This window comes from Melanotaenia boesemani, chromosome 2 (genome assembly GCF_017639745.1).
Source record: "Melanotaenia boesemani isolate fMelBoe1 chromosome 2, fMelBoe1.pri, whole genome shotgun sequence".
Classification (NCBI taxonomy): domain Eukaryota; kingdom Metazoa; phylum Chordata; class Actinopteri; order Atheriniformes; family Melanotaeniidae; genus Melanotaenia; species Melanotaenia boesemani.
The window spans coordinates 24627381-24646438 of NC_055683.1; the positions used below are offsets into that span (position 1 = coordinate 24627381).

Genomic DNA, 19058 nt, shown 5'->3' on the forward strand with positions numbered 1-19058 from the left:
TGTAACTTTACATGCATACTAAGCAAAATAAGTATAGCAAAGTAACATATAAACTCATACAAAATAAAGCCTAACTGCCATTTGACCTACTAGAAGTGTGTGATGCTGTATTTTGGCTGTAGACTTGGACCCATATGCCAGTATTTAACCCCATTCCCTTGTTTCTTCTTTTTTTTGGCTCTGTGTGGACTGTGTGTTGATACTGAAATGAAATGAAAAGTGTAAGGGTTAAAAAAACAACTCAAATAGTTGTCTCCTGCAAACATATCACATTTTGTTCTGTAACTGGCTGCAGTCTATTATTTTTTCATTCTACTTTTGTTATCCTTCTTCTAACAAACCATAGCCAGCCAATCTCCCAGTCATCCTGTCCTCAAATGGTCTTTTGCCAAGAGGTTTAACCATAACTTAATTTATTGTTTTATTAACCACCCACCTTTCCTTTAACATAGCTATCAGAACTGAAATGCTTCTATGCCTTATGTACAAAGTGGTTGGCCTACCGAGTGAGGGTACATAATAGATGCTAACCTCATTAGAGATTTTAGGCTGATTCTAATTGATTATTTTACAAGCTGTACCTTTACCTAAGATTATGTCTGGAGCTTAATAATTAGTCTACGTTGTACCACTGTTATGGAAGACAAGGAAAATATTTCATAATTCAGTTATAATGACCACTTGAAAAATGTAACATAAAAAGCTAAATAGCTCTTTAAGTTTGACAGTTAGGCCTGTTATGTCACATCTCACAGTCAGGCCTCACAGAAGGAATGTATTAAAATATCATAATTGACTAAATGACACTTAAAGAAGCACTACTGAGCTTTTGCAGATTTTCTCAGTGAGGGTCTCCCTGACAATGGCTAGTTCGGCATCTATCTTGCATCTTAGTTGTTCTCTGAGCTCTCTCCAGCCAGTAAAAGTAAATCCAATGTTGACTCTTGTCTTATCTCTTGCTCTGTCACTCACTTTCTATTTCTCTCTTCCTTCAAAAATGTCCTCTTGGATTTCTTCAAAGGAATCAGCCATGGTGTGGTTTCAAACCCACCAGTGTGTTTTGAAAATGGCATTCCCCACTTCCAAGATGCAGCATCCCTGAAGCAAAAGTTGTGAAGTGTGGTTTTCAACCTCAGGATGTTGCTGGGCAACGACTGCTCCAAGAATGTTCATAATAAATGTCACTGGGCTACAAAACCAAGTCAGAAACGCAGAGTTTTAAGGTTGGAAAGTTACATAGTGCTACTTTAAAGGTTTAATGTGGGTGATATAGGGACATCTATTAGCACTGACACACAAACTGCAGTCACTTGATGATACCCATCTGTTAGTGAAAGAGAGCACTTCAGTTGGCTGTTCAACATAGCTGCAGAATCTATGGTTTTACACATTTTGCATGTCTTCCACAACCAGCAGGCCAAGCACAGCCAGCACTATTACTGGAAATGAAAAGTTCTCTTTAGCTAGATCCTTGGCCTACACACAAACATCTATGCTGAGTGAACTGTAGATATATATGTAGATGCCGCATTAATCACTGGATCATATGTAAATGGTCCTGTCATTTTGACTGTAGCAACTCATTAGAAATCCCTACAGGACTGAGTGGGGGAACGGTGCCAAGAAGCTACACACACCATAGCTATGGTAGAAACCGTCACACTATTCAAACCAAATTACTGGGGTGATTAGAACATTAATGTAATTTGATATGTTCACACCATAGCTTGTTCTATTTTGTATAATTTTATCAATAATAGTTTATAATGCTGTACTGTCTTGTATATTGTTTAGCACTTCATTGTTGTACTACATTTATACTCTCATTTCTATTCTTATAATTGCAATTACATGTGGTTTTTAGCATGTATAACAGTGCTATCCTTTTTCCTGGCAACATGAGGCGATAGCAGGAGAGCAGTTTTATCACCACTATTTCCTGATATTGATTATGTGTATGAGAGACACATACCTCAATGAACACATTGGACCACTGTCCCACAGATCAAAATTTTATTTCCAATTTACCTTCTGAACTTCATAGTCAGTAATTATGCAGTAATAAGCCTCTTAATTACCCTGGTCCTCTAACCTGATGAGGTATTCACAATGGGATGTTCTTTCAAATCCATTTACTGTGATTAAGTATGTCTGATTGTATAATGATTTTCCTCCCCGTTCACAATCTTTCACGGCTCATATAAAGTTGATGAGAATAACAGTGGTATTGATGATATACAGCAAGGGCTTGTCTGCTGATAAGTGAAAGAACCATTAATCTCTCTCAATCCCCCTGTTTTCAGCTCATGACCCCTCCTCCTCATCTTCCTCCACCCCCTCTTCCCATGCTGTCACTCTCTCAGTCTGCACCTGTCAGATTAGTCTCACATCCTCAGCTGCCACTCCATATGATACGCCTCCTAACTGCCCAGAGCCTGCATGTCATTCCACTCTGCATGTATTTATTAGTTTTTGCGCGTGACGGGGAAAGTAGGGGAAAAACTATGAGAAAAGCATTTCTTGCACGATATGCATGAGCAGAATGTGAGAATAAATGTGTTTCCATCATGCTACACCGGATTTGGGTTGGTGCCATTAATGTGCAGCAGCCAAAATGTAGATTAACACCCCTAATCACTGGATTACTTGCAGTCCAATACAATGAGATCCAGTTGTACATCAACATCACTGTGGTTCCTTGGTAAGAGGTGTCATGGCTGCTATAGCTCAAATGTTGCGGCAAGAGTTTTAGAGAATCAAAGCCTTAAATAAAAAAAAAAAAAGGGGGGGGGGGGGGGGGGGGGGGGGGGGTTGCACCATCTTCCTCCCGGTGGACGAACTGTAGCAGCTGCGGTAACAAGCATGTGATGAGGACAAGAAATAATAAGCATTACAGCAGTTTGTTGCTGATCCAAAACCTGTGAGATAACCAAAGGAAGACCGGAAATGACACTACTACTTTCAAAATGAGAGCGTGACATTCAACACCGGAAAAACTGCAAAGTTTGCTGAAAAGAGCATCACAAACCATAAGTTTATATGGTAAACAAATACCACGGCATTTCTTTAAAATAAAATTTTATAGTGCGGTTATTTTATAGCACATTATTTGGTTTTATTTCTTGCAATGGTTCAAGCAGGTTAAGTGAGTCCTTGGGAAAAAAAATGTTCTAGGTTCATTCGAGTGCAAACCGGTATGTGGGTGGACAAGAGGGGATGTTAGGAAGCATTTATAACTTAAAAATATTCCAAATAGGTTCCCTGACAGAGTGGCAACAGGGACTACAGAGACCTTAGTTTACTCTGAAAAAAAGAATCCGGAAACTTAATGAAAATAGTTCAAACTGAGTTGTGCTTGCATGTATTCAATGGTTTCGCATAATGCGCGAAAGAGAATCAGTGCCGCACCACATGGTTGGAACAGAGTAACATAAGAAGTCCAAATTGTGTCCAGGGCCCAATTAGGATATAATGGAACAACAGATCTGAAAACTGTGTGTTTACACGTGTGCTGTGATTGTCAAGATACGTATATGACACTAACAAGTAATTTATCAGAGGAGGTTAAAGTGAGGGAGGAAAGAGTGTGGCTCCGGAGAGCTGTCACTTTCTGTGTGTGTGAGGGCGCGTAGGGGGGATTATCATTACGCACGTTGAGCGGAGCGCAGTTTTGGTGATGCATTCAGTCGAGAGAGGTGCAGCTGAGCGTAGTGAGTATCAACCTGGATACTCGGGAACAGAACCCCCGCAGTAACTGGAGAGAGGGATCCGACTGTTATGGGGAACACCTTTTGTGCGCATCACAGGAATTTTACTCATTTTCTGTTTCATCCATTTTGGTGAATACTCCGTCGTTTTTGTTGACCGAAAGCCAAAGATGCACACCGCTGAACAAAGGATTTAGAGGGAAAACGATAAAAAAAAGTCAACATATTTTAATCTTTACACCCTAACACGTTCCGTGTCTACCTTTTGGACTTGCATCGATGCCCATTTTACCTCTGAGGAGAACAGACACGGGCTGAATTATCGGGTTCCCTCTGGTTTGAAAGCTGGAGCAGGAAGAATCATCTGGGTTGTTCACATACACGTCCATGTGGATCGAGAAAGAATAAGCAAACAGCAGCAGCAGAGCCCGTTCCGAAATGTGACATTTTTTTTATTTTAAGTTTTATCTCTATCAAACCTAACAACTGTGCTTCCGACTTCATTCTAGACCACGTCTGTTTACATCGATCAAGGTACGTGCTGCTCTCCTTGTAGCTCGTAGAATACTGATTGATAAAAAAAAAAAAAAAACTAAGAAAAAAACGGAGGGGGGTGGGGGTGAGTGATATCCCTGTGGAAATTTGTGCGCGTGACATTTATTTAGACGTCTAGTTTAGTGAATATCCCACTGATAATTCGTGTTTATTTGTATTTGTTGGTTTGTATTTGTACATTTATACTGGTTTATCACCAGTAAGGTGAGAGTTGCATCACTGGGAGCCCTGGCAGATAGACGATGTCGATGCACCAAATGCATAGGTGTGTGAGGCAGAGAGGGCACGCAGTATTTTAGAAACGCAGATTTACACGCAGGGCTGGGCAGATATAGTCTTGACCTAAAGGGCATTTACAAAACCGTGCACGACCAGACTAAATTCTGATCTGTGCAGGACTTTGATCTGTTTGAAATTCAATGACTGATTGGCTCTGGTAAATTTTTCTCACAAAGCGAGAGAGAAAAAAAAAGGTGGTCTCTTCAGTAGCTGCGCCTCCATTTTCATCCCTCAACATGCTGGGAAATTTTAGGGGTGTCAATCAGTCCTGCATTCAGTTTCGAGGTTAGATGTCATTCTCTTTTTTTTGGATCACACACACTGACGCATCTCTGTAACAATAGTCTTCTTGCTGCTCCCTCAAACAAACACACTCTTCTGGAACCCCCAGGGACCCTCCCATGTGGCCTGTATTGTTATGAGAGGGGGCTGTGCAGAAAAAAGCAAAGAAAACAAAAAGCTTTCTCTAAATGTGTGTTTGCATTTAGTTGCTCTTTAGGTCAGCTAAAACCAAGGGTGTCCCCTTTAGGAGATGCACTCCTCCCACGCCAGCCTCATAAACAAGAGCGTAATTGGTTGGTAGTCCAACTTATAAGAAATGTCATTTAAATGCCCACTTGAGTCCAATTAAAATAAGGAAGTTTGCATGGAAATGGATGTCAACATATGAACTGACTTTGTGTCGGTCAATTCATAGATGATATATGAGTCTCTTGTCAGTGCAGGATTTATGTACTCAGAAAGCTCCTGGGCCTTTTTTTAGGGGTGTTGTGTTTTCCATCATTAATCAATATTCAGCCAAGTGGAGCTGTTTATTCTCAGATGGGGTATTCATGAGTTGGTTAGCAACCTCCTGGGAAAAGATGACGTTACAGTATCTCCTCCAGGCTGATGCCATATGTACCCTGTTTGGATTATTGCGTGTGTGTGTGTGTGTGTGTGTGTGTGTGTGTGTGTGCGTGTAGCTTTTCTTTGATCGCATGGCATAACTGAGTGTTGAGTTGAAGGGTCATGCAGGAACTTCCCTGTTCCTCCTTACATCTCTGATATATGCCTTAGTGTTCATGTATCCACCCCTCCTCCCATCACACACGCACACATTCAGACAAGCTTGTGCAGCTATCCTTATCAGGATATTGCATTGACATCTACTTATTGTGGACAGCTGAGCCGAAACCTTAAAATCTAATCTTAATAGAACCTTAGTTAAAAACTCAGCCCTAATGCTTACCAGTACCCAGACAGAGTATTTAACCTTGTCAACTGACAAGAAAGAAACAAAACAAAGTAAAAGCACACACACACACACGCCCCTATACACACTCTTCAGGTATGCACGTCCCATTTCTTCCTTCTTATAACCGGCTGTTCCTCATTTTCTTGCACCTCTGATCACTATCGCCCTCTAACCAAATCTGATCTTCCTGCCCCCCCATTCATCATACCCCATTTGATTTGCAGAGGAAGATGCTTAATCATACTGCACAGATGCAGAACACTTGACACCGGAGGTATGTGTGTGTGTGTCTGGTCTCTGGTTTCAGGGTACAGTTTGAGGTTTTGGATGCCGTCACATTGGTATCGACAGTCATCTCATATGTGTTGCTAATGTTGCAAAAAGAGAAGAGAGGAAGGAGAGGGAGGGGGAGTGGGGGTTGAAATTATACATTGGCACTCTTAATTGCCAGGTCAATTAGCATATGGTTTCGCTGTAAGCCTAGTCACATGATAATGAGGTCTAATTAGAGTGGCCAAGGATGTCTGAAGAGCCTGGAAAAACTACTTGCACTGTCAGTTCCTTCTTGATAGCACCCCTGAGGTCCTCCTGTTTTTAATTCTGGCTTTTCACTGGTTTTTAGACTATTTTTCTCTCAGTTCTGCCTTTTCCAATCGACTGTGAATCTATTTGTTTCCCTAAAACTTGTCCGCCCATTCTTTTTCAGTGTTTTAGAAGACATAATGCTTTGATGCCGACCATTCCCCCCCCGTTCTCTTCTTTCTCCCTTTATATCCCCATCTTTTGTATCTGTCACTACTGAATGTGAAACATAAAGGATGTTTGCATGTTTGATAGTAATGTGTAGATATTTGTGTGTTATAGAGAGCAAATGAAACTTTAGGTTGGATGAGTTTTAATTTGTGAGCTAGATGCATTCTTTTACCTTTGCTCAGGCAAAAATCTGTCTGACAGCAAAGTCCATCAAGCAAGTGATGCCAAGAATGAGCTAAAAATGACAAATAATCACCTGAATATAAAAGAATGCATAAAATACTTTTAAGATCTGGGTCTGTTTTGGCATTTAAGAAAAAATTCTTGCTCAGAAAGCTTTATTTCAGAACCTTGCACAAGCCATGGGAGACCTTGAAATCTCATGTAAAATGGCTCAGTCTTTGCAGTTAGTGTCTCTGAATCTAAATGAATACACTGCTGAAGAGAACATGTCTAACAAGTTGAGTTATGGGAAAATTAGCATACTGCTTGTCAAAGTATCTTAAAAAAAGAATTCCACTCAAAGTTGATAAGAGTTTAACCAAATTTTATAAACTGATCTTTTCAAGGCTTGTAATCTTGATTCACTATTGCATTTCTTTCTCTTTTTTTCCCCCCACAACAAAAACAGATGATTTTCCTAGGAGTCCTATTCAGCCCTCACATTATAATTGTAAAGACAAAATTAACTAAATTTAAATCTAGTGTATAATTGTAATAATTGTAATGGTAAATAAGGTATAAAACAATATTAATTTCTCAGTTAATAGCAACTAAAGTCAGCCTTCATCTGCACTAAAGACTGTTGTGATTAATGCTATGGGGCTATGATATACTTGCTGTGAACACAAGTGTCCATGTGAACGTTCCACTACGTCAGAGTTTCAGTTGTCCAACAACATTGCTTTGAAAGTGTATTACCCATAATTCAGCCTTGGTCTTTAATTTCAGCCGTTCCAAAAGTGGCCCTAGCGAGCTTTGAGAACGGGCTGTTTCTTTAAAGGTCCCATATTGTGCAAAATTCACTTTCTAAAGGTTTTCTAACAGTCATATGTGTTCTTACAGCCTTTGTAAGAGGCCCAAAAATGAGAAAATTCTGTCTCCTCTCTCTCTTGCTTGCTCCACTTTTTAGCGAATGTGTGCTCAAATGAGTGAGTCTGAGAGTCTGAGGGAAATAACCACTGCTATGGATACTGTCACTGACCCCCCATCCCATGCCATCCCAGAAGATCCAACTTTTGATGGCACCCACTCAGTGATTTTAGAGGGCAGGCTCATCTAGCCGGGGTGGCGACTCAATAGCAGTATCCACGACTGGGGGGAATAGTTATTTCCCTTCATGAGGTCACAAAGGGAACGATCTCAGACTCACCCATTTGAGCACACATTCACTTAAAAGTGGAGCAAGCGAGAGAGGTGACAGAATTTTCTCACTTTTGGGCCTCATATACAGGCAATGAGTACACACGATTGTTAGAAAACCTTTAGAAAGTTAGTTTTGCATAATATGGCACCTTTAATCTCTGAAACAGGGTAAAGGTAAATCTACTGGTCATATTGTATTTTTGTCAAAATCAGGCAACAATAGACAAGTCAAAATTACAATTTCTCCTCAATACAGGTTATAACAGGTCAATTATTCTCCAAAACTCTGGAGGAGGTCCGATGAGCTTGAGATAGATCTGACAGCCTGGTTTACCTAATGACTGATACGTAAGCTATTAAATAATCCCAATTACCCGTTAACTTTCAACAGCTGGTAAAACATATTAGCAGCTGTGTACCTGTGCTCTCAAATAAGGTCTGTCTCTCACACACACATATGCATTTCTCCATTACTGGCCAAACTGTGTGGATAAAACTGTTTGAGAAGAAGTAGATTCAAGAAAGTCATCAAAATGCAATAACCCTCCCAATAATTACCCCAGTAATTAGACTGCATCTGGCTTTGTGTTACATCTGATAATTATTGGAGGCTGTAATTGTAGTGGATGGCTTGCTGCATCTCCCTTGTACCTGTCATTTGTACATTTTTGTACATGTACATTTTTCCCTCATGCTTATATCATTGTTGTGTGAACAGCACTGCTTTAAGAAATGCATGAATCATACTCTCCACTTTGTATCAGACTATGTTGCCTTCAGACACGCCTGATCAACACATTCTGCCAAGCTGAAAATGATATCTTCATGTAAACAGTGCCTGCACAGTAGTGTATAAACGTATGGGAATGACGTGTGCAGCATGAACGCATGCAGCTCTGCTATGTGTAGACTATAGGATCACAGAGTTCCAGCCGGCTGTTTGGCACTGAGGAAGATGATGCCTGAGAAGCAGCAGCCATGCAGCAGAACTGGCAGGAGCTGGATCCTTCCCCAGTTATATAAGAAACACAGAAAGAATAAAGGCAAGGGGAAGGGAAGGAAGGAGGAGGAAGGGCCACAAGGAGCCAAAATGGAAGGGAAAGGGGTGTGTTTGGGATTTGAGAGTGGGGATGAAAAGAGCGAGGGGATGTGAGGAGTTAAAGTGTCCACAGCATATCTTTAAATGTAGCAGAAGGATGAGACCCATGCTCTGGAGGAGGGGTGGCACTGAAATCTAGCAGAAGAGAGGATTTTAAATGGAGAACAGAAATGGCTGCATAGAGCGGAAGTGACACAAAGACAAACACATCTAGAAGGGAGTGGAGGATGAGATAGCTGCAGCTACCCTAACCCCCCATGTTGTGCAAAGCAAAAGGCCAGAGGCTCTGTTTTCACATGACTCATATTCATAAGAAGAAAAGAAGAGGACTGTAGTGTGTGCCATGTGTGCTGTCGATGTGTGTCATGCATAGTGTATGGGATTTTGCACATGCATGTTTGGTTGATATAACTGTGTGTGTGTGTGGCCTGTGGCAGCTTTTAGCAATCTGCCAAGTCACACTCAAAAAAGCTGCCAGTGCAACCATCTGTGCAAAAAGAGAGAGATGAGGCCAGAAGATGAGTGAGTCAAAAAGTCGCTAGTGTGCAGGACAGAAGCTCCAGCCTCTGGTGAGCATGCACTTGTCTTGACTGTGTGGTTTTGTTGTTGCTGTCATCAGAATTGTGCAGAAGAATGTGGTAAAAATAAAACATGGAGGAGGAGCAGTATGTTGGGCTTGCTGAGGATGAGTGAGTGAGCTTTTCAGTCATTGTCTCAGCTGCCCTTTGTTTTAATGTTGTAATTAAGAGATGGGATGTTACCATGGTTATCAGGGACTCGACAGAACAACAACACAATGTCAGGAGACAGCATGAGTTAGAGGTGGTTTTGTGTCAATTTTCAGGTATGCATGTTAATGTCAGGTGTTTGTGTGTATAGTGGTGACTCATTACTCTCTGTAAGCACTGACTGATGTTAATGTACACTAATAATAACCACTGGATATGAGCTGCAAACAGCAAACACAGAAGGAGACAACAGGAAACAACAGGAGCGAAGAAGGGGTCGATGAATTTTAGTAATGAGGAGGCGTGAAAAGGAATTTTGGTGGGGGTAAATCTCTGAAGGATACATGAAAGAGCTCTAAATAAATATCACAAAACACACATACATGTATCTTTCACTGTTGTGCCTGCTGGGGTCTTCAAGAAAAAAAAAATAATTATATTTCACAAAGTTGTAAACAACTGCTGCCTTAGAAATTTTTTAAATAGATATGAGAACATGCACATCAAAAGCTTGTAGATGAATAAACGGACTGGCTATGCCGACAGCATCTGTGAACGGAACTATGAGCCACTTTCTTTTTATTTGGGAAATTCAGATAGATAGCTGCAACACTGAATACAGATATTAGATGTATACTGCTTGTCCAGCATATATTAGAGAAGGACAAACTGATGCAAAAATAATGATTAAAGCAGCAAGAACTGATTCTTTTCAGAGGCCAGTGGAAACAAGTTGTGTACATATTAACATGTCTTATAATTGATAAAGGAAACTTTTTAGCTAACAGCCAACCTTTACACATCTACTATTAAGTCACTGAAAGTTACAAACCAGGTATATCAAACTTTGGCCCTCAAGGGCCACTGTCCTTCAGGTTTTAAGTGTGTTGAAGCAAAGAAACATCTAAAACCTGCAGGACAGTGACCCTTAAGGGCTGGAGTTTCTCCAAACTAGATTGTTGTTAATGAAGCTGTGAGTAAACATCATGCAGAAATTGGCCATGGTTATTTGTTGCACAGCTAAGCCCCATAAAATACTAGTGACCTGTGAATTCTGGGTTTTATTTCCCTATAAATTCATCAGTGATTTCTTAATGTCATTACCTGGTTTTTACAGTTAATACATTTGCTACTGAGATTATTTTTATCGGCTAATCAAAAAGTCACAAAATTTGCAAACAAAAGCAGTCAAGTCCGAGTTTATTTCCTCTACTGTCATTATGCTCCTTGTGTTGAAATAAATAAAAATGTCCAGGGTTTGTCTCCTTTCAGTCTGCCCCATTTAACTTAATAATCAATTCAATAAGCTACATGCTGGAACGACCGTGTGACCTCGCTGGTGTTTATCTGATCCTGGTATTCTCCCCTGACGGCCCAAACATTTAACTCACTCTGACTCACAAGTAAGGGCACAGAACATGAAGCTGGGGATATCCAGTGTCCTTTATGTGGTATGTAAATGTTGTGGTACAGTCTATTTGTGGAGACTGTTAGACTCTTCCTGTCAAAGTTATGATGAGACAGAAGTTCCTTGAAATAAACAATCCAGAGCTTAGCTTTAAGCATGGAGAGAAAAAAGACAGCACTTTGTGAGAGTCGACTGTTTAACACACTTGTGATGGAAAGAACCTCTGAAAGCTGTGCGACAGCAACCTGGCAACTTTATTCGTTTTGATGAGTTTGTCTGTGTTGACTGTGGTGCCTTTAAATAAAAATCAGCCTTCTATTAAATACACAGTTTGATGGGTGAGACGACAGTGCTGATCATCCCAGCAAAATGAAATAAAATAAAAGATTGTGTATTTGTAGGTTTCATAGCTGCGATGAATAACCCTTGAAGAAGAGAAAGGTAGACTGAGGCTCACTGATTTTTTCTTTTTTCTTCTTTTTTTGTACACACAAGCATTTGCACTCCAACTTGAGGTGCTGTGTGGAGTATATTATTCATTGTTTCACACCTTGCTAGATGCCCCTAGATGCCTGATAGTGAGTCAAGCTGCTTGTACACAATAGTTCCTTTCTCTGTATCTGTGTTTTTTTCATAAAAAAAATTCATGATGATGCAGCTTTTCTGTCAGCACTCTGGTGGCTGGTTCGCTGAATGAGACTGGACAAATCATACACGTGAAAGTCTGTCTGAAAGCTCTGAACTGTGTCTGCTTGTACTCTGACCATACATTGTAAATAAAGTGAAAGCAGCTGCTCTGAGGTCTTTTGAGTTTGGAGGTGTTTTTCTTGTGTGTGGGTTGTTGTTTGTGTTTGGAGCTGTAAAAAAAGGTTTTAAAAAATGTGCAGCTATTGACGAAACAGGATGTGTTTTTGGTCTGTGTGTTCAGAGAGGCTTCAGTCATTCACCCTGCGTGCACTACTGTCCTTTGTCTGGTCTGTAAAACACAGCAGTGGCCGATTGTCTGCTTTGTTTCGCAGATGGATGGCTGCTACAGGAATGACTGACTGCTCAGCTCTACAGCCTCCCAAACATTTACTGCCAGAATGACTCACTGTCTTCTCTCTTCCTCTTTTCTCCACTCCACTCCTCTGTCTCCATTCTCCCTTATTGCCTCTTATTCTCTTCATCATCTCTCTATCTGTCTTCACTTCTGTTGATTTCTCAGAGATGGCGCTCCCACCCGTCCTGTTCCTGCTTCTGCTCACTATTATCCATCGTGCAAGTGGTCAAAATCCAACTGACTCAGAGACTCTCCCAAGAGGCTGCGACTGGGGCCTCGTACGTCCCTACACCCTCCTCTGTGACCTGGAGTCCATTTGGGGAGTGGCTGTTGAATCTGTGGCTGCCGGCGGGACCCTGGCTGCCATCTTACTTGGCCTTGTCCTGCTGTGCCGTTTACGCCACATCAGTGAGGCTGAGAAGCGCAGTGGCGTGGGTCCCATCCTCCTGCTGCTTCTTGGCATCCTCGGCTTGTTTGCCCTGAGCTTTGCTTACCTGATCGAGCAGGATGAGGCACTTTGCCTGCTCCGCAGGGCCCTGTGGGGTCTCCTCTTTGCTGTCTGCTTCTCTTGCTTGCTGGTTCAGGGTGTCCGTCTGCGGAGGCTGGGCCGGGAACGTCGAAGTCCTGGTGGTTGTGCGCTAACAGGCCTGGCACTGGGTTTGAGTGCTGTACAGGGCATTATTGCTGCAGAGTGGTTACTTCTAACCGTACTGAGGGAGGGAAGAGCAGCCTGTCAGTACCTGCCTTTGGACTTCTCATTAGCCTGCAGCTATGTGTTAGTCTTGCTACTAGCTGCACTGACTGCTGCCTCCCTGGCCCTCTGTGGGAAGACACGCCAATGGCGATGCAACGCTATTTGGCTTCTTGTGACCTGCCTCCTGTCTCTGCTGCTGTGGGTGGCCTGGGTGGGTTTCTATCTGTATGGCAATGCCTGGCTTGGCAGGTCCCCAGACTGGAATGATCCAGCACTGGCAATAGCTTTGGTGGCTCAGGGCTGGCTGCTGCTGATCTTCCACGCCATTCCTGAATCCCACATCTGCCTGAGACCCCCACCACAACCCACTGCCCCAGACTACTTTGACACTTCCCAGAACTCGACACGGATGAGGGAGACAAGCTTTGATGAAGATATCCCTCTGTCTCACAGACAGTTTGTGGAAAACCAGGGCTACGGATACAACGATGAAAACACTGCAGGTATGGCACCATCCAGGAAGTTAGAGCAGACAGGCGTAATTTGTGTGGACAGCTTGTAGGAGGAATGTAGGCCAAAGTGAGTAATAGAACACCAGGAAATATTTGCATGAGAGGCTAGAAATAAGTACTTGTTGTGTAGGCAGTGTTTTTTTTTCAGGAGGAAAGTGAAGTGATGAGTCAAAGTGGATTATCTCTATGTCCGCCTCTCTGTCCATTCTATGCCAGGCTTGAGGAGCAGTGGCGGTGCTGGGCAACACAACAGTAACACCGGCGCCAGACCCAGCGCTCCTTTCCGCAGCAACGTGTACCAGCCCACCGAGATGACCATGATCCTGAACGGGGGAGCGGTGAGTACATCCTCCCAGTCACAGGTATACGCCGCTTACACGCCGCTCTCTCATTCGACCACACCGACGAGACTGCATGCACATTTGTGCGTTCTGGACCATGTGTCACTGCACAAGAATGAGGGAGAGGTGTGAGTGTGTGCGTGCACTCTCAACTTGTGTTTGCATGCTTATGTTTGTTGAATTTTGTGGGCACATGCATGTATGGCTGTGTCACACATAGCCACTCATCTGACACTGATTTGTGTGAGTGATTGTGAGGAAGCCTCCATGTACAGCAAACTGTCACACTCTTCATTATACAAGATGAATGGGTATTCTGGCTGGTACAGGTGAACATGCATCCAGCCGCTGTGCTATACATTTTCCTTACAACACTAAAGCAGCAACTCACTTATTACAGGGAGTGCAAACGCTGAAGCAAGTCAAATGACTAAACATAAGTTTCAGCCACTGTTCCTGGTGATTGCAGCTTTAGTGCTGATATAGTCAGCAAAGAGAGAGCAGAGACTTCTTAAGCTGCTTTAGATAAAATATCATTATAGCATGAACAGCATTTTTGTAGATTTATGCAAGAGGCAAGTAGTTTATTTATGTCACATGCTTAAAATACTCAAAGTGCAGCGCTTTGAATAAGGCATAAACATAATAAATAAGATCTTTAGGTTTTATAATAACATATCAAAAGTTAAAAATAATAACAAAAGATGAAAATACAGAATGAAACAGAAACAATGTCACAACAAGAGCTGAAGAAAGATGATCTGAGAGTCTAAAAGGACGTTTTGAGTTCAGTTTGATGAGGAAACTTAGCAGCACCATCCAAACTGTACTGTAACTGTTATTAAGTGGAAAATGGTGGAAGCAACGTAAAGTTATCATTTTCACATTTTTGTGATTTCATCCCTTCTTGTGTGAAACCAAGATGCTGTTTCAGGCTACATATTCTCATTTTACAACAGTTGTGTTTCTCTGCTATTTCTTCAAAAACAGTGCACAGGTGGGATAAGATGGGCCCGAATGTAATTTTTCCAGTGAGTTTTCATCATAGCATCCAATAAGCAAATGCTGGGACCTTGTTTAAAATGTTTTAGATTTATTTTAACTCAGATTAATAGCATGAAAGTGTGCTGCATCTAATCATAAAAACTAGCTGTAGTGAGTAATTCAGTGTAAGCTGATGGCACCTGCCATGTGATTTTCTTTCATATATTTTCACCACTAAATGATGGTTTGGTCAGGATTAGCCATGAGCCTAAAAGAGAAAAGCGAACTTTGTCAGATCTGAGATCACAGTGATGATGGAGGAGACTGAAGCCAGGCAACATGAATTATTTTGTAGATAGTGGTTGAAAAACCTCCAAACATGCAGCTGGGGGAGTAGACAGCTGTAGAAACACGGAGCTGTGGCTAATATAGAAAAAAAACAACCAACCGTTTAACTGCTAAGGACAAACAAGGACAGTCATAAATCATTTAATACCTTATGTTTGGTCATTTGTTTCATATTTGTAATTGATAATCTTATATAAAATTAATCTGAAGTTCACTATAAAAAGCATTTATGTCCGAAAACGTAATAAGCATGAAAGATTTTATTTAAAAAAAAACTATTTTGATGTGGTTTTGCTCAGGTAATTTTGGCTTAAAATCATAAAACATCCTCATGTGGGAATTCCAGAGGAGGCTCCTGGACTGTTTTTTAAATAAATAATATTTTAATCTCTTTTCTGTTGATTTTGGCTACTTGACAGTCCAAAAATTCACTGTAAAACAACTAAAATAAAGAAATAACAGAGACAAATGTAAAATTTGGAAAAGAGCAAATTACAACAGTCACAAGGAAGAGACACAGCCACATGTATGACTGGAACCTGTTGAGTTAAACTTGGGTGTTGAGTTACATGTTTATGATGCTATCCAGATCCTTCATAATTCACAAACATTTTTCCATCAACAGGTTCCTTCTGCACCTCCCACCTACACAGGGAGGCAGTTGTGGTGAGCAAAGGCTTTGGAAAGAGGATGTACGATAGAAAATGAAGAGAAGAAGAGGATGGTGAGGGTGAGGAGGGAGGGGTCCAGGTCTAGGGGCTCATCTGGTTGGACTGGACTTGTGGCATGGATGCCTACAGGGCTCTTTCTACTCTGTGTACAGACTTTAACATTGACTGTGTGCCAATCAAGTATTGTATGAGTGTGTGTAAGGTTGAGAGAAAGCCAAGTATGGAGGACAGAGCTACAGCATTTCTAACCCAAATCTCCACAGAAGAGTTTTAAAACATGAAATGTGTCCAGCAAGTAGCAAAACATAACACGCCAACTCAAATCTGAGAATATCAACAGTATTGTTTTTTTTTATTTTATGATTTGCTCCTCTGACAGTACAGCATCACTGACAACTGTGAAATCTATTCCCTTTTCCTGCTCCAGCTCTCATCCTGTCAGGCAGGATGTCTTTTCTGCTGCTCCTCACAATGCTGGCACTCAAGTGGAAACATTTGGCTCTGTCCTCCATACATTCACACCGTACACCAAGACAGAGCACATGGGCGACTGTAAAGCTCGAGCACCGCCCTCTGTGGGGGTCTGTGTACAATATATAGGAGGAGAGAGTGTGTCTGTGTGTGTATGTGTTCCTTACAACTCTCCCACTCCAACAAACCCTCATTCCTCAAGACTGTTAACCCTGGCCTTTTTTCCTCCTTCACCCTCTCTCTTTGGGTTAACACTGTCTGCGACAACACATAACTCTCTTCACCTCGTGTCATCCTCCCACCTGCATGGACACTTTGCAAACACAAACTGTGAAGCCTGAACTGGAAACAAAGTTCCCAGTGAGCACAGACACAACAAAAGCAGCCTGATCAGAGGAATCACAGACTGCTGATGAACTGCTGTTAAGATATATAACGGAACTGAGTGGATTATGATTGGACGAAGAGGGCATCAGTCATCAGCGGGGAGGTGCTGCTCTGTGAATCTAGGTCAGACTTCTGTGCTCGCCCACATCTCCGGTGGCCGCTGGCGGATTGAAGCAGCAAGGAGAGACTGTCACTTTCCATCAGCAGGAAACAGAGCGAGGAAATGAAATAGTCTTCCGCTCTTAGTTCCTCTATCTGAGTTGTGCGTGTGAGTATGTGAGTGTTGTGATTTCATGAGTATCGGTGGGGAAAATTCAAAGTCTAAGTTGCTTTCTGGTGCTAAAATATTCCTCCACACAAGTCTCCAGTGAGGCACAGAAACAACACTTGTGTGGATACAGTAGTCAAACTGTGAGTGACAGACTAAATATAGAGCTATGGCTTTGTGGAAATAATCTAGAGCCTCAAGACAGATCAGATTCACACTGCAAGGTAGAAAGAGGAGGATCAAATGTATAAGGAGGAGAGGGGGGTGCAGGGGAAGGAGATAGCAAAAATGGTCAGAGGGGAGTCTAAGCAACAGTGAAATCTCTGTGATTTCCTTAAATCAGCCTTCAATCTATTTAAGAAAGTGTCTCTCTGGTCTGTGTGTATGTGAGTGATGTGGGGGCAGCTGTGTCCTTCTGCTCCATGTGGTTGCCTTTTTATCTAGTGAAGATTCTCTCCCTCCTCCTCTTCCTCACCTTCCAACTGTCTCTCTGTGGTCAGCCATAGCTCAAGTCCCTGTGCCAAGAAGGACTCTCGTTTCACAGCTTTCCCTTCATCGTGGCTCCAGCTTTCTTTCACCTGAGAAGCTGTGTACATAGTAGTGCTACAAAGCTTTGCTTGCTTCTTTACTTTCTTCTTCTTCTTTTTTTTAACTGTAGAGTTTAGACACCAGTGATGCACTGAAGAACTGACCACTGAAAATTGATTTTATCTGTATTTCTTTTTTCTATTCTTTTTTTTTTTTTTACTGGTTGCTTTGTGTTTGAACTTTGCTTGTTGTTCCATGTGTTTTTGTTTTTTATTTTTGTCTTGCTGGTGTCTTTTTTTTTTCAAAATGAGCATTTGGAAATGTTTTGCCAACAATAGAGATGCTTTTTTTGTTTGTTTGATTAATGTTCATGGGAATTCTGTGAGTTGTCATTTAAAATTATTTTTTTGTTGGTCGTACCTCCTACTGTCAGTCAAGACAGGAGGGATACAAACACACTTAGTTTCAAAATGAGAGAAAAATTACAATGGCTGTGAATAACTTTATGCAGTAAACAAAGACTGATCCTGTGATACTTTGGGGGTAACTATAAAAAGAAGAGCAGGGAGGGCAGACTACACTAACTTCAAAACCACCAATAATTGACCACTATAAAAGTAAAGACCATGGGTCAAGCTCTGACTGCTGCTGTATGTTTATGTCTTACACACTGGCTATTCTAAAATAAGACTGCTATGTGCAGGCCAGCTTCATGTCCAAACACAGCTTGTGCTGCTACATCAAGCTGTGTTTGGGCCAACCCCGATCAGAGACAGGTCTTCGCAAGGACTGTCTCAGGGGTTTTTTGGATGATCAGCAGTAAGTCTCAACACTCAGAGCTGTAGAGGGAGGTTTTTAAATCTAATGATGTTTTCACTCAATGTGGAGTACAGAAAAAAAGAAAGGAAAAAAAAAAGAACAACATGATGTGACTTAGTAGATTTTGCACTTGTCAACTACCTATCTGTGCATGCTTATCACCATTTCTACATATAAGACCTTTCTCAGATGTACTTTTGAATACTAATTCTATTTATGTAAAGGTCATGTGACAGTAATCATAATTTCAGTGTATATCAGATGACACACTTAATGTCTGTGCTTTCTTAAACACAAAAGAGAGCTGGTTCTTGTGAAGCAAAGAGATTAACATCAGGGGACAGGGTCCAAAATTTTACGATTCCCCACAAAGGAACAACATGTCATCAACAGTGGACCGGATAACTTCCTCTCTTACGTTTGAAGACTTAATGATAAAAAAAAGGAAAAAAAAAGAGAAAAAAAAAAAGATAAAGAAAAAAAGAGAGAGAATCTTCTGACTGATATTGTCTCTGTGTTTAAAATCAAGTAGACTGTGGTGAAATTTGCACAACACTTCTATGTTAAGTTTGTCGTGCCCGGGCAGCCCATCTGAGCACCCATCCTCCCTGGACTTGGCGCGTCCTTGCCTGTCCTCTCCTGATTTGTCTTGCCTTCAGACTGTTCCACCAGGGCAGCTGACAGGGTAATATTGGTTTTCACAGCTATGACTGTGCCGTGACGCAGCATGCCTATATATAGAAACTTGAGTCCCCTGATTAGAAAAAATAAATAAATAAATAAAAACAGTTAACTCTGTTGTTTCTGTAACTGATTCAGGAAAAAAAAATTCAATAAAAGTGTCATGTTTGTAGTTAACTTT

General features: G+C 41.5%; 1 protein-coding gene across 2 annotated transcripts; it reads left to right on the forward strand.

The window, feature by feature from the left end:
* The first annotated feature begins 3404 nt into the window (after positions 1 to 3404).
* On the forward strand, positions 3405 to 18681 carry gprc5ba (G protein-coupled receptor, class C, group 5, member Ba). Of its 2 annotated transcripts, none has more exons than XM_041969528.1 (4): positions 3405 to 4241; positions 12339 to 13370; positions 13596 to 13741; positions 15678 to 18681. In XM_041969528.1, exons 2-4 carry the CDS (start codon positions 12341 to 12343, stop codon positions 15720 to 15722), a joined length of 1221 nt encoding a protein of 406 aa, XP_041825462.1. In that variant the 5' UTR covers positions 3405 to 4241; positions 12339 to 12340; the 3' UTR covers positions 15723 to 18681. The 2 variants fall into 2 exon arrangements, with proteins under 2 accessions (XP_041825462.1, XP_041825466.1); XM_041969532.1 differs by having other exon boundaries at positions 3407 to 4241; positions 13596 to 13717.
* The last annotated feature ends 377 nt before the right edge of the window (positions 18682 to 19058 follow it).